Here is an 18,701-nt window from a genome sequence, read left to right as displayed (position 1 = left end):
GAATTCAAAAATAGTTTTTCAAATTAATGGATATTATGCCCGCCAACTCAAACATTGTCAAATTTGTTGTCAAATTCATTGTACAAGTAGTATGATTGTTAAAAAAAAAACAAAAAAACAAAAAAATCTCCTCCAATAAGTTGACAGATGAATTATACGACATGGGTTCAGCAATGAAGCAGTGAATCGTGCAAGACGGTAGCACAGTATTTGTTTCCAATATTTTTTTCTTAGTTGAATTTTTTAAATATGAAATTGATATTCTGCGGATTCTATTTTACGACCGTTAAAATTGTTGCGGATTGTCGAGAAAATCAAGGATATTTCCCTTGTTTAACGAAGTTAAAAATTTATCTTAAACCTCTTAGTTTGTGGAGCAGCACTAATTTAGTTGAATTGTCAAAAATCAGTTAGAAATCTACGGCTTTAAATATCGAGGAGAAATTAATGGCGGCTATCTTTTGTTGTCGAGAAAAACTTTGGTGGTCTGGTCGCACCGTCCTACGTGGTGCGCCTGGGTGCAATCATCGAACGGGAAGCCACTACCTTATTAGGTGACTCACTCTCACCCAATAAGTTAAGGCCACCTCGAGACTTAACGTGGAAAGAGAAAAAAAATCAAGTTTCAAAATGGCCTCATCTCTTTGGGTGAGGGTGGGCCACTCGATTCGGTGGTAACTTTCCATTCGATAGTCACACCACGTAAGACAGTGCGACCATCTCACCGAAATTTTTCTCGTTGTTGTCATACAAATAATTCTTCGTTCAATCTCGAAGAACCATTAGTTTCCCTGCTTTCCCTCCATTTGTAGTTGTATAGCATTCATTCCAATACGAAAGGCTCTTACCTTGTGCCTGAATCAGGATCAACGCATTTAAAGGAGAAGACGAAGAGATTTTGGTTTTTTTTTTCTTTTTTCAATATTTTTAGTAATTTGTTTTGGGACTCATTTGAATTTTTTAAAAATTGGGACTATGATTGCAATTAGTTCTTTATTTTTCTTTGTGTTTTACTTAAATAGGATTTTACATTATTTTATGAAAATGATATTTTGCGCTATCAAAAATGTAATTAAGAATGAAAATGTCAAAAAAATAAAATGCATAAACGTTTTCTAGTATATTTGAAATTAAAAAGATTATGAGCCATGCTATTTTGTCAAGGTTCTTAACATTTGTACAAACCCTGACCAGACTCCTCATATTCAAAGTGGGGTGGATATATTTTTTTTTGGGTATTAAAAAATGGGGTGAACCTATTGTATGAGAGATATTTTGGCAACGGTCTGTTGAAATGACCCCGACAAATAGCATTTTTGAAAGATTATAGTCAAACGAGCAGCAGTTCACCTGGGATTTCACGTTTGAGCGTTACAACAACGATGGGTACCCCAACTAAATTCTTCCTTCTTTCATAGCACTACAATAAAAGATGCTTATTTTTTTATTGCATTGTTTAAAGAAGTCAAATCATGTGTGTTTGGCAACCTAATTAAACTTTGACAAGCAAGCATGCACCCTAGTGGTGGTGATGCAGCCATATCGGAAGTCCCTTTTCCGGCTCCGGCATCATATCGCCTTCAACCTTCTCATTAGGATCAATCACTTCCCATCTGTACTTATTTACCACATTATGAACGAAAGCCAATATGGCTAGCCTAGCATACTCTTTTCCGGGGCACATTCTCGGTCCTCCCCCGAACGGAACATAAGTATAAGGTGCCGGTGCTTCTTCACCTTCGTCGTATCTCGATGGATCAAACTTCTCTGGGTTCCGGAAATATTCAGGGTTTGTGTTGGTCGTGCTCACAGTCCAATAAACCTGCATTTCATAATGATTACAAATTTATCTTTGTAAGTTTGATTTCATTAATTAGTCCTATTGCAAGCCTAAATTGTTTTACCTTCCAACCCTTTGGAACTGTGTAACCATTATAGGTAAATTCCGTCAAGACTTCTCTAAAAGTTCCTTGAAGAGGGGGAACCAGTCTCATTGTTTCACATATTACGTTCCACGAATATTTCATTTTCTGTACATCTTCCCATTCCAGCAATTCGCCAGTCTTCTTAGAGGCTGCAATCTCCAGTTGCTCTGCATTTACAAATCAGTACGTAAGAGCCTTACATAAGAAAAGTAGAAAACGTTTTCATTTCCTTCAAAATATTACCTGCTCGGATTTTTTCGTAAATTTCGGGGCTAAGGCCAACGTATTTCATCAAGAAAGTTATGGTGGTAGCAACTGTGCTGTATCCTGCAGTTAGCAACCCCATTATTTTGTCAGCAATTTCGGCGTTGGGCATGGATCGGCCATTCGGGTCGGTAACAACAATCATATGAGACAATATATCTTGCACCGGAGCTCCGGTAGCCATAGCCAGTTTCTTCTCTTTTATAACATTCAGAAGTTCCTTCCTAATCGCGGAAGCCGCTTTATTTGCTCGATAAAAAGTCGTCCCCGGAATGTTCAACATGATCGAATGCATGCCCACCGTAACATCGTCGAAGTGTTTTACAAGCCGCGAAATACGCTCTGGATTGTTGATTCCTAGAAAGAACTGACAAGCAAGTGTTAGGGTTATGCTTTTGGCAAGAGGGTAAACTTGAACTGTATTTATGTCATCATTCCAATGCATTTGTAGTTGTTGTTGTGTGATGGAATCCATTTTCCCCAAATATCTCATCAAGGCTTCAGGTTTAAAGAACCCCGGTTGTCGAATCGATTTCAATTCATCAGTTCGCGGTGGTGGAGGTTGAGCCGCCGTGTTGTTTTGGTAGGAACGGAAGAGGTATTGCATAGGGTGGGGGCGGAAGGAAGTGAAGTATTTTTGTTCATTAGAAAATAGAAATTTATGGCCAGTAGGGCCGCAAATAACAGCTGTTTTTTCTCCAAGTATTTTGGTTTTGAAGATGTGTGGGGAGTATTTGTTCATTCTGTCACCGACGAACTTCTCCGGTTTGCCGAACAAGAATTCGATAGTTTCTCCCATTATAGGCCACCCAAAGCTACCAGGTGGAAGTTTTGCACCGTTGCCACCTTCCGACCGTTTGCGGAAGGCAAGGAAAAGAGGGAAAACGATTAGAGCTAGAGAAAGGCCAAGAGCTAAAACTTCCATTGCAATTTGACTTTGTTGCACCATGAGATTGAAAGAGTTATACGTTATATAGACAATTGATTTATCAATAATATAATATAAACATAAACCCCTTATTTGAAAAAAAGGTTGAACCCCAATCTTGAGGGCACTCACCGTCCCACTCTTAGATTTTTGTGAGGCAGGTAAATAGCGGAATGTGTCCCAACAGGTCAGGGAACAAAAGCAATCTGTACACTGCGCTTACAAGAAGTTCAATTCCATATCTCAGGAATCGAACCCCCACACTCGACTGTCAGTAAGGCATGAGATAACCTCACTCCTATCATTTACACCACTGGGCCATGTCCCGAAGACAACATAAACCCCTTATTTCGTACGCTGTAAAGTCGTCAACTTTGAACAGCAGGGAGGGTAATTTCTAATCTAATAATATATATTGACTAAGTAAGAAGTGGGCGTTAATTAAGTCTATCTCGAAGAAGACTTAAAGAAGGAACCAATGGGAAAATTCATCGTGTTATTGACAAACATATACATATGATGTAATATAATTGTATGCAGTTCATGAATATTCGTGCTATTTTCTTAGGGTGTGAAAGTTGGTGTCAGTCATGTATAACGTTGTTTCATATTAATATATAGAACAGTACCTTTTGTGGATTATAAAAATGAATATATAGATTGTATTATTTTATTATTTTTTCCATGACCACAGATGACTGCGTGTGCACCGACCACTTTTGTATGTGATTTTTCTTTCAGTAAATGAAATAAAGAAGGGAAGGAAAAAATGGAATTGGAAAAATAAATTTACATTAATCGAAAAATGCAATAATAATTACCTATAAAACTTAAATCCAAACCCCAAATACCCTGTTTGGTCCCCATTTTGTGTAGATGAAAATTGATGGAATAGTATTTTTTTAAAAAATGAGTGATTGAAAAAGAAAGGCAAATTTTCGATTTACGTATAATATTATTTTATAGAAAATTGTGTGGTTAAAAATAAGAGAAAAAAATGAAATGTAATGTAATGAAAAATAATGGGAGCCAAACGGGGGCTAAACTTACGAATGTACCAGGAAAAATCCATAATTTATTGTGTGTATACATTAAGAGATGAGATATTTGAATTTCACAAGTTAAATATTTCATTGACCATCAAACTTTGTACTTCGTTATGACTTACTCACTCAACTTCAAGAATTGTCTCGGTGGCCACAAAACTTAAAACCGTTACTTTCTGTCACTCATTGGATGAATTTCGTCTTTAAATCTATCTAGGTGGCAAACGGTAAATCTATGTGGACCGTTAAATCACTCCAAATTATAAGTTAATTGTCATGTCACCTCCACGTCAGAAAATGCCCTTCTCAATTCAATCTAGAATTTAAACACAAATTCTTCCTCGCATATCTCTAAAGAAAAACAAATCCAAGTATAGCAGAAGTGGACATCCATGGAGAAGAGAAGGAGCAGGAACTCGAAAAAAATTGAGGAAAATACATAAATAGATGAAATCAATATTTCAATTACCACAATGGAGTATACTGTGAGTCCGTCACGAACAATGGCTTTGAACTCGTCACCTCCTTTAACTGATTACTCCAAGCCATATTTATCAATTCCCAGAAAACCCCAAAAAAATGAAAAATGTAAAAGATTGGAGTTTCAATCAAAATTTCTGTTCACTGGTTGCAAGATTTCTCCAAATGGATTGTGATTGTGGTTTTCAAAATGTATATATTTTTGGAAACTTGTCCGTACATGATTTCGTCTTCCTTGGTAAAACTTACAAATTCACTCACCAAAATAGCAAATTTTGTACCATCACAAACTCTTCCTATGGTCCTGGGCAGGTTGACATTTTAGGGTAAAATCGATGACTTCGCCTTAGGGTTTGGGTCTGGATTCGATTTCACTTCACATGAACGGTTTTCATCTTCAACCGAAGTTTCTTCAATTATGAGGAAGAAGTCCGTGTTTAAATTCCAAATTGCATGGCAATTAACTCATCATTTGGAGTGATTTAACGATCCACGTAGATTTACCATCTGCCCCCTAGATAAAGTCAAAGATAGAATTCATTCAGCGAGTGACGGAAAGCAACGGATTTAAGTTTAGTGACCACATAGACAATTCTTGAAATTCAGTTAGTAAATCGTGACAAATTGCCGAGGTCGATGGCCAATGGAACATTTAACTCGAGTTTCACGGTGCAAAAAACATTTTACATAACCAGTTTCGGTCACATCCAAGGAAGGCATTTTCAACATTTATGTGCGATCCGATTTGATGAAGGCAAATTCCAATGCTCAATCTTTCTGGAAGTTCACATAATCAAACAATAACACATCAATTTTGGACTCGTCCAATTTAGGATTTCGAATCTCAATCCAACTTTTCAACAACGTCATTGGAATGTCATAATAAAAAAAAACAGAGATAAATAAAACAAAAATAATCACTGCAAAGACAGTTCACAGGGATCAATTATTTGTATATATTAATGTCCCATGCGAATGCTAATCCTAAATCTCAAATTACAGTGATCACAAGAAGTTGTTAATTACAGTGGCAAGTACTATATTGAGGGAATTTCTGTCCTCTTATTTTAGGTTTTAATTATGTCCCTTTGACTTCGTTTGCACACCTGTCATTAGTTTTTCTCTTGTAGGTGCACCCAATAATGAGATCAACTACGTTTCACTATAATTTCTCTCAAACAAACACTTAATTTAAAAGAAAAAAGGAAATTCTAAATTCTTAATAAGATAAGATAGATCGAGTTTCAAATTCTAGGCCATCATTAGAAGACAATTTTTCTGTCCATAATTAGATATTAGTCATGTTACACGTACAAAATTAGTTGACAAAATTTGTTTACAAAACAACATCTACACCAATCATTTCAAAAACATTTGTTTAAATCATTTCAAATCCAAGGTCAAGATTTTGTCAACACTTGTTTTGTACAACTAGATTAATTGTAAAGATATATGTTTTCAATGTCAAATGGTGGACTTCGTGGATAATGGGTCACCCAATTTGACAAACAGAACCTGAAATTTCTTCCTTGTAGCACTTCTTCTCGAAAACTAGGAAAATCAAAAGGTTAGGGATCCGGTCGTTACCTCTGCTTGCTCAATTTTGAATAGGTGGGACCCAACCGCTAATTTTTCCTACCAGAATTTGTTGAACAGGTGATACTGTGCTAGCGGTCTCGGAAAGTTCCCAATCAATCTCATGTCCCCATTTTAGAAGAAATCCTAGAGTTCACAAGCTGTGTCATACTTTGACAGAGCAGGTCAAGACGGCCCCCTCAATGAAGACTTAGAGACCCTCTCTTCATTGGGTAAATTTCGATCCATTTTCCCTACACACTCATTCTATTCACACGAGGTTTTCATTTCTTTCTTTTTAACCACACATTTCTATCAATATACTATTCAAAAATGTATTTTTGGGGAAGAATGAGGCTCAAACAAAGGGCTATGTGGAGTCCATTTCACAATAGCGGAAGAAAAAATATATTTGGCTTAGCAAATGTCTATTAAAATTTATGAAATTTTTACAGGAACTAAAGCGTTCATATATGTATCACATATAAAAATTTGGGGTTTCGACGATAACGTTTGAAGTACAAAAATATTACTCGAGTATGCTGGACAGGAATCTCGGATTCGACACGACGCAGTTTACTAAACCGGGCATAACTTTTTCTCTAGATAATATTTTAAGGAAATTCCAAAGGCTACTATTAGAAGATTCATGGATCTTTCAAACTCAACTAATTTAACTTTAAAATATGCACTGTAGCTTAAGTTATGCTATTTTCAACTAGAAGGACAGAAACTGAAATTTCCATCCAGCATAAAATAAAACTTCATACAAATCAATCCAACACTTCTAAATTCTTGTTAACGTACACTGTCTAAAAATGGAACAAAATAAACATTAAAAAAAACATTTCTAAAAGTTCATCTAAGTTTCATAAAATATTTACATAAATAGAAATATTTACTAGAAATTGAAAGCATTAGAGATTGCCGAACACTTGCCACTATGCCAACCACTGTCATGCCTCGATCTTAACCCATATAATATAAAAAAAAAGAGACATTTTATATATATATATATATATATATATATATATATATATATATTTCAAATGATGTGGCCGGCAGTTAACTGATGTGGGGAAATAAAATAAAATAAAATAAAATAAAATAAAAAACATGGTTAGTGGGGAGCTAAAATGATAATTGTTGGCAGTTAACAAAAATGGTGATTAATATGCTAAGTTAGGGTTGGTTAAAATTGGAGGTTACAATGGATAATAAAGTGGAGGTAATGGATAAAACTTGGAGTTGTAATTTTATTTTCAAATGAATGATCGGGGACGGTTTTGGCATTGACAAAAATGGAAATTTATTAAAATGATAAGTTAGAGCAATAATGATGGATGATGAAACATGCAAGTAATTTGTCCAATTTCAAAAAAAAAATAGTTTACATAATGGAAACAAAAATGGTAGTATTAAAATAAAGTGTGTCGTAAGAAAAATAATGTAACCAAATTAACATAAAATTTTGTCGGTTAAAAGCTTTTAACACCTTGTAAAATTTAAGAAGTCAAGTACGCGAAATTTTACTTTCGTGACCAAAATTTAGTTTAAACTATTAGGAAATGTCGTAGCGACATAATAATATAACTCAAATTATATTTGAGTCCTATAAGAAAATTTTATTTGAAACAAAACAAAACACTTTATTTTCCGGTCGCTACAACTCTCTCCACTTAAAATAATTTCGTCCTCGAAATTTAACTTACTTGTTTTAAGGAGATCCGGGTACTTGGCTAAAATGTCGTCTTCTCGTTCCCAAGTAGCCTCATTCTCACCATGTTTACTCCACTGGACTTTAACTAGTGGGACTTTTCGATTTCTCAAAACATGGTCCTTTCTCTCTATATTCACTGCAGGAGTTTCCTCATAAGTCATATCACTCTGGACATCAAGTGATTGAACATTCACCACATGATTAGGATCCGGAATGTACTTTCTCAACATAGAAATGTGAAATACGTTGTGCACTGTTGAAAGCTCGGGTGGTAATGCTAATTGATATGCCACATTCCCAATCTTTTCAAGAATCTCAAATGGACTGATAAATCTAGGGCTTAGCTTCCCTTTCTTTCCAAATCGTAGTATTCCCTTCATTGGTGCCACTTTCAGAAATACTTTCTCTCCAATCACGAAAGTCAATTCTTTTCTCCTTTTGTTAGCATAACTCTTTTTCATTTTTTTTTTTTTTTTTTTTTTTTTTAATTTGATTTGAAGTGAGCGTTTGTATGGAAGAGACTTTAAAATTTTAAATTGACAAATGATACAATCTGTAACGAAAGGATGTGACCAACTCGCTAGCGGAGCAAACAAATTTGATCTCTTTATCTCCTATCGCAATTTGCTCATCGATTCTATAATGGAATTTACTACAAACATCTCTAGAGTTTTCTACTCTTCTAATCTATAGATAAGTAATGCAACATCTCCATCTAGACATTACTCCGAAAATGGAATACATGAATTTTTACCTCATCAACAAAATAAAAGATGGAACCTAGGGTATCACTGTAAATTCGTTCTACGTTATTAGTCAAAGTAGGAAAGATAAGCGTTGGCACAAGAATGCGAATTCTGGAAACTTCCTAAACTTTAAACCACCACTTCAAATCAGTGGAATGGTTGTAAGCTGATTTGAAGATGGTGGGGGTGGCAATCATTGCTTGGACTTAGTGGAACATGCAGGAATTCAACAACTTTGAATCTAAAGCCCAGTTGTTTGATTATAAATAAAGGTTGAACTTCAACTTTGAGGACTCTCATCGTCCCGTTTCTAGAGTTTTGTGAGAAAGATAAATCGTGGAACGTGTCCTAACAGGTCAGAGAACAAGAGTTGTCTGTACACTATACCTATAAGGAGTTCAATTTTATGTCTCAGGAATTGAACCCTTACCCTACGACTGTCAGCAAGGAATGAGATAACCTCGTTCCTGTCCTTTGCACCACTGGACTATGCCTCAGAGGACCAATTGTTTGGTTATAAATACTTGCATAATTTGGGGGGGAGAGAGAGAGAGAGATTTTATTCACTTACAAGGTTCTTTTTTGAATTTAGGAGATTGTTCTCCCAACTCTTCTTGCTCTCTATTTCTTCTACATTTCTGTCCTTATATCTTAAGTTCGGTTGCTGTTCGCGGTTAAAAGTAGGCTGACTTAACATATTCCGGGAACTTGACAGACTTGAGATCGCAAGATACTTAACACTAAGCTCATAACAGTTGATATCTATTTATATCACATGATAATTTTAGGTCCCGTTTGGTATCTATTAATGTAAAAATGAGAATGATAAATATAGTAGTTATGGGCCTCATACAAGAAATAGAAATTCAAATTTGATGGTATGATATAATGAATAACGATTATATTTTTCATTTTAATGAAGAAAAATGAAAAACAAATAGGGCTTATCAACTTCAAAAATTTATAAATTCAGTCTCAAAGGTCAAATATGGTCGCGAACAGCATTTTAGGTACATTAAATCAAATCAAATATGTCGTAATTATTCTTGACAGCTGGAGCCATTGGATTCTCTATTAGAATAGTTTGTCCTCAACTGTGAAGAATCCGTTTCAATCTGCATTCTATTTCTTTAGTTAAAAAAAAAAAAAAAAAAAAGAGGTTGAACCCCAACCTTGAGAGCTCCCGTCTAGTCCCTCGTCTAGAGTTTTGTGAGAGAAGTAAATCGTGGAATGTGTCCCAACAGGTTAGAGAACAAGAAATGCCTGTATACTGCGCCTATAAAGAGTCTAATTCCATGTCTCAGGAATCGAACCCCCTACACTACGACTGCTAGCAAAGCGTGAGATAACCAGACTCCTGTCCTTTGCACCACTGGACTATGCCCTGGGGGGCACGTTTATTATTTATACCAAATCTTAATGACAAAATCCACTATTGGACATGCATGGTTAAAGAAAATTAAAAATAAAAAAATTATTTGTTTTCATGTATGTACTCATACAAATATGCATCACAAATATATCTCCTTGTTTTTGGACTTCGTCACTTGATATTCGTGAAATTTTAAAAATAAAAAAATAAAACATTAGTCTAACAATGCCAATCTTTACTCTATATGGGTTTCACTTATCGCCAATGATTTGTTATAAAAATTTATGAGTTGTATCAAAAGCTAATCATGGTAGGCCTCTAATATTTTGTTTGATTCTTTTGAGTTTTGACAATGTCATTGTTAAATAACTTCTGAACTTATGGCACACTGAAATGTTTAACGTTGGATACAACATTGCTAATAAGGACTAAAAATTAAGGGATAAAATATGTGAGATGTTTCTTCGTTTGTCACGTTTAATTTAACATATGAAATATGTTCGTGTCCCTTAATGCGGCCAGAGGAAAAAAAAAAAAAAGAGGAAACGATACACTCATATGCATACATTGTGATTTAGGAGTACAATTAAATTTGTAAAAAAGTTGTGGGAGAAATTTTACATTTGAAAATTTACATAAAAAAAAGATTTTTTTAAAAAAAAATATCATACTCCATGTAAATTTACTATTTACATCTGAATTTTACATCCGAAAGTGTAATGGGGTATCGCTTTTTCAGATGTAAAATTTCGAAAATAGTTGATGTCATACTTTTTTTTTTTTAAAGTTCAGATGAGCCCTTAACAAATTATTAGAAAAAATAGAAATTTAAAAAAAGAATTAATCTATTTTTACAATGACTTTGACAATATGTAGAGTGTAAAGATCATAACAATTGAATTCAAAAATAGTTTTTCAAATTAATGGATATTATGCCCGCCAACTCAAACATTGTCAAATTTGTTGTCAAATTCATTGTACAAGTAGTATGATTGTTAAAAAAAAAACAAAAAAACAAAAAAATCTCCTCCAATAAGTTGACAGATGAATTATACGACATGGGTTCAGCAATGAAGCAGTGAATCGTGCAAGACGGTAGCACAGTATTTGTTTCCAATATTTTTTTCTTAGTTGAATTTTTTAAATATGAAATTGATATTCTGCGGATTCTATTTTACGACCGTTAAAATTGTTGCGGATTGTCGAGAAAATCAAGGATATTTCCCTTGTTTAACGAAGTTAAAAATTTATCTTAAACCTCTTAGTTTGTGGAGCAGCACTAATTTAGTTGAATTGTCAAAAATCAGTTAGAAATCTACGGCTTTAAATATCGAGGAGAAATTAATGGCGGCTATCTTTTGTTGTCGAGAAAAACTTTGGTGGTCTGGTCGCACCGTCCTACGTGGTGCGCCTGGGTGCAATCATCGAACGGGAAGCCACTACCTTATTAGGTGACTCACTCTCACCCAATAAGTTAAGGCCACCTCGAGACTTAACGTGGAAAGAGAAAAAAAATCAAGTTTCAAAATGGCCTCATCTCTTTGGGTGAGGGTGGGCCACTCGATTCGGTGGTAACTTTCCATTCGATAGTCACACCACGTAAGACAGTGCGACCATCTCACCGAAATTTTTCTCGTTGTTGTCATACAAATAATTCTTCGTTCAATCTCGAAGAACCATTAGTTTCCCTGCTTTCCCTCCATTTGTAGTTGTATAGCATTCATTCCAATACGAAAGGCTCTTACCTTGTGCCTGAATCAGGATCAACGCATTTAAAGGAGAAGACGAAGAGATTTTGGTTTTTTTTTTCTTTTTTCAATATTTTTAGTAATTTGTTTTGGGACTCATTTGAATTTTTTAAAAATTGGGACTATGATTGCAATTAGTTCTTTATTTTTCTTTGTGTTTTACTTAAATAGGATTTTACATTATTTTATGAAAATGATATTTTGCGCTATCAAAAATGTAATTAAGAATGAAAATGTCAAAAAAATAAAATGCATAAACGTTTTCTAGTATATTTGAAATTAAAAAGATTATGAGCCATGCTATTTTGTCAAGGTTCTTAACATTTGTACAAACCCTGACCAGACTCCTCATATTCAAAGTGGGGTGGATATATTTTTTTTTGGGTATTAAAAAATGGGGTGAACCTATTGTATGAGAGATATTTTGGCAACGGTCTGTTGAAATGACCCCGACAAATAGCATTTTTGAAAGATTATAGTCAAACGAGCAGCAGTTCACCTGGGATTTCACGTTTGAGCGTTACAACAACGATGGGTACCCCAACTAAATTCTTCCTTCTTTCATAGCACTACAATAAAAGATGCTTATTTTTTTATTGCATTGTTTAAAGAAGTCAAATCATGTGTGTTTGGCAACCTAATTAAACTTTGACAAGCAAGCATGCACCCTAGTGGTGGTGATGCAGCCATATCGGAAGTCCCTTTTCCGGCTCCGGCATCATATCGCCTTCAACCTTCTCATTAGGATCAATCACTTCCCATCTGTACTTATTTACCACATTATGAACGAAAGCCAATATGGCTAGCCTAGCATACTCTTTTCCGGGGCACATTCTCGGTCCTCCCCCGAACGGAACATAAGTATAAGGTGCCGGTGCTTCTTCACCTTCGTCGTATCTCGATGGATCAAACTTCTCTGGGTTCCGGAAATATTCAGGGTTTGTGTTGGTCGTGCTCACAGTCCAATAAACCTGCATTTCATAATGATTACAAATTTATCTTTGTAAGTTTGATTTCATTAATTAGTCCTATTGCAAGCCTAAATTGTTTTACCTTCCAACCCTTTGGAACTGTGTAACCATTATAGGTAAATTCCGTCAAGACTTCTCTAAAAGTTCCTTGAAGAGGGGGAACCAGTCTCATTGTTTCACATATTACGTTCCACGAATATTTCATTTTCTGTACATCTTCCCATTCCAGCAATTCGCCAGTCTTCTTAGAGGCTGCAATCTCCAGTTGCTCTGCATTTACAAATCAGTACGTAAGAGCCTTACATAAGAAAAGTAGAAAACGTTTTCATTTCCTTCAAAATATTACCTGCTCGGATTTTTTCGTAAATTTCGGGGCTAAGGCCAACGTATTTCATCAAGAAAGTTATGGTGGTAGCAACTGTGCTGTATCCTGCAGTTAGCAACCCCATTATTTTGTCAGCAATTTCGGCGTTGGGCATGGATCGGCCATTCGGGTCGGTAACAACAATCATATGAGACAATATATCTTGCACCGGAGCTCCGGTAGCCATAGCCAGTTTCTTCTCTTTTATAACATTCAGAAGTTCCTTCCTAATCGCGGAAGCCGCTTTATTTGCTCGATAAAAAGTCGTCCCCGGAATGTTCAACATGATCGAATGCATGCCCACCGTAACATCGTCGAAGTGTTTTACAAGCCGCGAAATACGCTCTGGATTGTTGATTCCTAGAAAGAACTGACAAGCAAGTGTTAGGGTTATGCTTTTGGCAAGAGGGTAAACTTGAACTGTATTTATGTCATCATTCCAATGCATTTGTAGTTGTTGTTGTGTGATGGAATCCATTTTCCCCAAATATCTCATCAAGGCTTCAGGTTTAAAGAACCCCGGTTGTCGAATCGATTTCAATTCATCAGTTCGCGGTGGTGGAGGTTGAGCCGCCGTGTTGTTTTGGTAGGAACGGAAGAGGTATTGCATAGGGTGGGGGCGGAAGGAAGTGAAGTATTTTTGTTCATTAGAAAATAGAAATTTATGGCCAGTAGGGCCGCAAATAACAGCTGTTTTTTCTCCAAGTATTTTGGTTTTGAAGATGTGTGGGGAGTATTTGTTCATTCTGTCACCGACGAACTTCTCCGGTTTGCCGAACAAGAATTCGATAGTTTCTCCCATTATAGGCCACCCAAAGCTACCAGGTGGAAGTTTTGCACCGTTGCCACCTTCCGACCGTTTGCGGAAGGCAAGGAAAAGAGGGAAAACGATTAGAGCTAGAGAAAGGCCAAGAGCTAAAACTTCCATTGCAATTTGACTTTGTTGCACCATGAGATTGAAAGAGTTATACGTTATATAGACAATTGATTTATCAATAATATAATATAAACATAAACCCCTTATTTGAAAAAAAGGTTGAACCCCAATCTTGAGGGCACTCACCGTCCCACTCTTAGATTTTTGTGAGGCAGGTAAATAGCGGAATGTGTCCCAACAGGTCAGGGAACAAAAGCAATCTGTACACTGCGCTTACAAGAAGTTCAATTCCATATCTCAGGAATCGAACCCCCACACTCGACTGTCAGTAAGGCATGAGATAACCTCACTCCTATCATTTACACCACTGGGCCATGTCCCGAAGACAACATAAACCCCTTATTTCGTACGCTGTAAAGTCGTCAACTTTGAACAGCAGGGAGGGTAATTTCTAATCTAATAATATATATTGACTAAGTAAGAAGTGGGCGTTAATTAAGTCTATCTCGAAGAAGACTTAAAGAAGGAACCAATGGGAAAATTCATCGTGTTATTGACAAACATATACATATGATGTAATATAATTGTATGCAGTTCATGAATATTCGTGCTATTTTCTTAGGGTGTGAAAGTTGGTGTCAGTCATGTATAACGTTGTTTCATATTAATATATAGAACAGTACCTTTTGTGGATTATAAAAATGAATATATAGATTGTATTATTTTATTATTTTTTCCATGACCACAGATGACTGCGTGTGCACCGACCACTTTTGTATGTGATTTTTCTTTCAGTAAATGAAATAAAGAAGGGAAGGAAAAAATGGAATTGGAAAAATAAATTTACATTAATCGAAAAATGCAATAATAATTACCTATAAAACTTAAATCCAAACCCCAAATACCCTGTTTGGTCCCCATTTTGTGTAGATGAAAATTGATGGAATAGTATTTTTTTAAAAAATGAGTGATTGAAAAAGAAAGGCAAATTTTCGATTTACGTATAATATTATTTTATAGAAAATTGTGTGGTTAAAAATAAGAGAAAAAAATGAAATGTAATGTAATGAAAAATAATGGGAGCCAAACGGGGGCTAAACTTACGAATGTACCAGGAAAAATCCATAATTTATTGTGTGTATACATTAAGAGATGAGATATTTGAATTTCACAAGTTAAATATTTCATTGACCATCAAACTTTGTACTTCGTTATGACTTACTCACTCAACTTCAAGAATTGTCTCGGTGGCCACAAAACTTAAAACCGTTACTTTCTGTCACTCATTGGATGAATTTCGTCTTTAAATCTATCTAGGTGGCAAACGGTAAATCTATGTGGACCGTTAAATCACTCCAAATTATAAGTTAATTGTCATGTCACCTCCACGTCAGAAAATGCCCTTCTCAATTCAATCTAGAATTTAAACACAAATTCTTCCTCGCATATCTCTAAAGAAAAACAAATCCAAGTATAGCAGAAGTGGACATCCATGGAGAAGAGAAGGAGCAGGAACTCGAAAAAAATTGAGGAAAATACATAAATAGATGAAATCAATATTTCAATTACCACAATGGAGTATACTGTGAGTCCGTCACGAACAATGGCTTTGAACTCGTCACCTCCTTTAACTGATTACTCCAAGCCATATTTATCAATTCCCAGAAAACCCCAAAAAAATGAAAAATGTAAAAGATTGGAGTTTCAATCAAAATTTCTGTTCACTGGTTGCAAGATTTCTCCAAATGGATTGTGATTGTGGTTTTCAAAATGTATATATTTTTGGAAACTTGTCCGTACATGATTTCGTCTTCCTTGGTAAAACTTACAAATTCACTCACCAAAATAGCAAATTTTGTACCATCACAAACTCTTCCTATGGTCCTGGGCAGGTTGACATTTTAGGGTAAAATCGATGACTTCGCCTTAGGGTTTGGGTCTGGATTCGATTTCACTTCACATGAACGGTTTTCATCTTCAACCGAAGTTTCTTCAATTATGAGGAAGAAGTCCGTGTTTAAATTCCAAATTGCATGGCAATTAACTCATCATTTGGAGTGATTTAACGATCCACGTAGATTTACCATCTGCCCCCTAGATAAAGTCAAAGATAGAATTCATTCAGCGAGTGACGGAAAGCAACGGATTTAAGTTTAGTGACCACATAGACAATTCTTGAAATTCAGTTAGTAAATCGTGACAAATTGCCGAGGTCGATGGCCAATGGAACATTTAACTCGAGTTTCACGGTGCAAAAAACATTTTACATAACCAGTTTCGGTCACATCCAAGGAAGGCATTTTCAACATTTATGTGCGATCCGATTTGATGAAGGCAAATTCCAATGCTCAATCTTTCTGGAAGTTCACATAATCAAACAATAACACATCAATTTTGGACTCGTCCAATTTAGGATTTCGAATCTCAATCCAACTTTTCAACAACGTCATTGGAATGTCATAATAAAAAAAAACAGAGATAAATAAAACAAAAATAATCACTGCAAAGACAGTTCACAGGGATCAATTATTTGTATATATTAATGTCCCATGCGAATGCTAATCCTAAATCTCAAATTACAGTGATCACAAGAAGTTGTTAATTACAGTGGCAAGTACTATATTGAGGGAATTTCTGTCCTCTTATTTTAGGTTTTAATTATGTCCCTTTGACTTCGTTTGCACACCTGTCATTAGTTTTTCTCTTGTAGGTGCACCCAATAATGAGATCAACTACGTTTCACTATAATTTCTCTCAAACAAACACTTAATTTAAAAGAAAAAAGGAAATTCTAAATTCTTAATAAGATAAGATAGATCGAGTTTCAAATTCTAGGCCATCATTAGAAGACAATTTTTCTGTCCATAATTAGATATTAGTCATGTTACACGTACAAAATTAGTTGACAAAATTTGTTTACAAAACAACATCTACACCAATCATTTCAAAAACATTTGTTTAAATCATTTCAAATCCAAGGTCAAGATTTTGTCAACACTTGTTTTGTACAACTAGATTAATTGTAAAGATATATGTTTTCAATGTCAAATGGTGGACTTCGTGGATAATGGGTCACCCAATTTGACAAACAGAACCTGAAATTTCTTCCTTGTAGCACTTCTTCTCGAAAACTAGGAAAATCAAAAGGTTAGGGATCCGGTCGTTACCTCTGCTTGCTCAATTTTGAATAGGTGGGACCCAACCGCTAATTTTTCCTACCAGAATTTGTTGAACAGGTGATACTGTGCTAGCGGTCTCGGAAAGTTCCCAATCAATCTCATGTCCCCATTTTAGAAGAAATCCTAGAGTTCACAAGCTGTGTCATACTTTGACAGAGCAGGTCAAGACGGCCCCCTCAATGAAGACTTAGAGACCCTCTCTTCATTGGGTAAATTTCGATCCATTTTCCCTACACACTCATTCTATTCACACGAGGTTTTCATTTCTTTCTTTTTAACCACACATTTCTATCAATATACTATTCAAAAATGTATTTTTGGGGAAGAATGAGGCTCAAACAAAGGGCTATGTGGAGTCCATTTCACAATAGCGGAAGAAAAAATATATTTGGCTTAGCAAATGTCTATTAAAATTTATGAAATTTTTACAGGAACTAAAGCGTTCATATATGTATCACATATAAAAATTTGGGGTTTCGACGATAACGTTTGAAGTACAAAAATATTACTCGAGTATGCTGGACAGGAATCTCGGATTCGACACGACGCAGTTTACTAAACCGGGCATAACTTTTTCTCTAGATAATATTTTAAGGAAATTCCAAAGGCTACTATTAGAAGATTCATGGATCTTTCAAACTCAACTAATTTAACTTTAAAATATGCACTGTAGCTTAAGTTATGCTATTTTCAACTAGAAGGACAGAAACTGAAATTTCCATCCAGCATAAAATAAAACTTCATACAAATCAATCCAACACTTCTAAATTCTTGTTAACGTACACTGTCTAAAAATGGAACAAAATAAACATTAAAAAAAACATTTCTAAAAGTTCATCTAAGTTTCATAAAATATTTACATAAATAGAAATATTTACTAGAAATTGAAAGCATTAGAGATTGCCGAACACTTGCCACTATGCCAACCACTGTCATGCCTCGATCTTAACCTGTAAAATTATTTGTAGGGATGAGTACTATAAATAATACTCGGTAAGAAACACTTAAGTAAACGGTAAAAATATATATTTTCAGAAATACAAACTTTAGTTAATTGTGTCACCGTCAATTTCAAGCGAATTGGTGATCAGTCAGTCCGTTTACTCTTAGGTTTTGATAACCTCATTTCATTTGTCATAATCATCTCTTCATCTCTTGTTTAAACCACCAAACGATGATTCCATCATGAGCAATACAATAACACATTTAATGCAAATGAAAATATATAAATCTTACATCACTTACATAAGTGCCGAAACACCCCTACCTTGATGTTTGGAGTTTGAATACTTTTTTCGCGTTCAATATATAAATCTAAAATGCAGCGTACTTCTTGCCTCTTCTTCAAATAAATTTTCAGATTTAAAGATACTTTAGTTTATGGGAAATGGGCAAAAGAATTAGGGAAGAAAATGGGGCTCAAGAAGTTTTTTTTTTTTTTTTAATTTGAGTTATCAAAACAAACTTATGATTTAAAATGAGTATATATATATATATATATATATA

The 18,701-nt window shown here is 35.1% G+C and overlaps 4 protein-coding genes across 4 annotated transcripts in view; all 4 read right to left on the bottom strand.

Annotated features, from left to right (window-relative positions):
• Nucleotides 1-1,155: 1,155 nt before the first annotated feature.
• LOC111401851 (beta-amyrin 28-oxidase-like) lies at nucleotides 1,156-3,114 on the bottom strand. Its single transcript, XM_023029793.1, has 3 exons — nucleotides 2,169-3,114; nucleotides 1,905-2,092; nucleotides 1,156-1,822 (listed from the first exon to the last, which is right to left on the bottom strand). Exons 1-3 carry the CDS (start codon nucleotides 3,112-3,114, stop codon nucleotides 1,520-1,522), a joined length of 1,437 nt encoding a protein of 478 aa, XP_022885561.1. The 3' UTR covers nucleotides 1,156-1,519.
• Nucleotides 3,115-5,103: 1,989 nt separating this feature from the next.
• LOC111400551 lies at nucleotides 5,104-8,318 on the bottom strand. Its single transcript, XM_023027957.1, has 3 exons — nucleotides 7,931-8,318; nucleotides 6,283-6,365; nucleotides 5,104-5,157 (listed from the first exon to the last, which is right to left on the bottom strand). Exons 1-3 carry the CDS (start codon nucleotides 8,316-8,318, stop codon nucleotides 5,104-5,106), a joined length of 525 nt encoding a protein of 174 aa, XP_022883725.1.
• Nucleotides 8,319-12,105: 3,787 nt separating this feature from the next.
• LOC111401850 (beta-amyrin 28-oxidase-like) lies at nucleotides 12,106-14,067 on the bottom strand. Its single transcript, XM_023029792.1, has 3 exons — nucleotides 13,122-14,067; nucleotides 12,858-13,045; nucleotides 12,106-12,775 (listed from the first exon to the last, which is right to left on the bottom strand). Exons 1-3 carry the CDS (start codon nucleotides 14,065-14,067, stop codon nucleotides 12,473-12,475), a joined length of 1,437 nt encoding a protein of 478 aa, XP_022885560.1. The 3' UTR covers nucleotides 12,106-12,472.
• Nucleotides 14,068-16,056: 1,989 nt separating this feature from the next.
• Nucleotides 16,057-18,701, bottom strand: part of LOC111400550 — a 3,691-nt gene continuing 1,046 nt past the window's right edge. The window contains exons 2-3 of the mRNA XM_023027956.1: nucleotides 17,236-17,318; nucleotides 16,057-16,110 (exon numbers count right to left, since the gene is read on the bottom strand). Of these exons, the coding sequence (XP_022883724.1) occupies nucleotides 16,057-16,110; nucleotides 17,236-17,318 (137 nt within the window). The remainder of the gene's footprint in view (nucleotides 16,111-17,235; nucleotides 17,319-18,701) is intronic.

Source organism: Olea europaea, chromosome 10 (assembly GCF_002742605.1).
Source record: "Olea europaea var. sylvestris chromosome 10, O_europaea_v1, whole genome shotgun sequence".
Taxonomy (NCBI): Eukaryota; Viridiplantae; Streptophyta; class Magnoliopsida; order Lamiales; family Oleaceae; genus Olea; species Olea europaea.
This window is presented reverse-complemented; position numbering and strand designations above follow the sequence as displayed.

Coding starts and splice junctions, on each gene's coding strand:
- LOC111401850 (XM_023029792.1), bottom strand. CDS start 14,067: ATGGAAGTTTTAGCTCTTGGCCTTTCTCTAGCTCTAATCGTTTTCCCT. Junction 13,046..13,121: donor TTACGAAAAAATCCGAGCAG/GTAATATTTTGA, acceptor TTGTAAATGCAG/AGCAACTGGAGATTGCAGCC. Junction 12,776..12,857: donor CAGTTCCAAAGGGTTGGAAG/GTAAAACAATTT, acceptor TATGAAATGCAG/GTTTATTGGACTGTGAGCAC.
- LOC111401851 (XM_023029793.1), bottom strand. CDS start 3,114: ATGGAAGTTTTAGCTCTTGGCCTTTCTCTAGCTCTAATCGTTTTCCCT. Junction 2,093..2,168: donor TTACGAAAAAATCCGAGCAG/GTAATATTTTGA, acceptor TTGTAAATGCAG/AGCAACTGGAGATTGCAGCC. Junction 1,823..1,904: donor CAGTTCCAAAGGGTTGGAAG/GTAAAACAATTT, acceptor TATGAAATGCAG/GTTTATTGGACTGTGAGCAC.
- LOC111400551 (XM_023027957.1), bottom strand. CDS start 8,318: ATGAAGGGAATACTACGATTTGGAAAGAAAGGGAAGCTAAGCCCTAGA. Junction 6,366..7,930: donor CCCGGATCTCCTTAAAACAA/GTAAGTTAAATT, acceptor TGTGAACTCTAG/GATTTCTTCTAAAATGGGGA. Junction 5,158..6,282: donor CACCTGTTCAACAAATTCTG/GTAGGAAAAATT, acceptor GACTTTATCTAG/GGGGCAGATGGTAAATCTAC.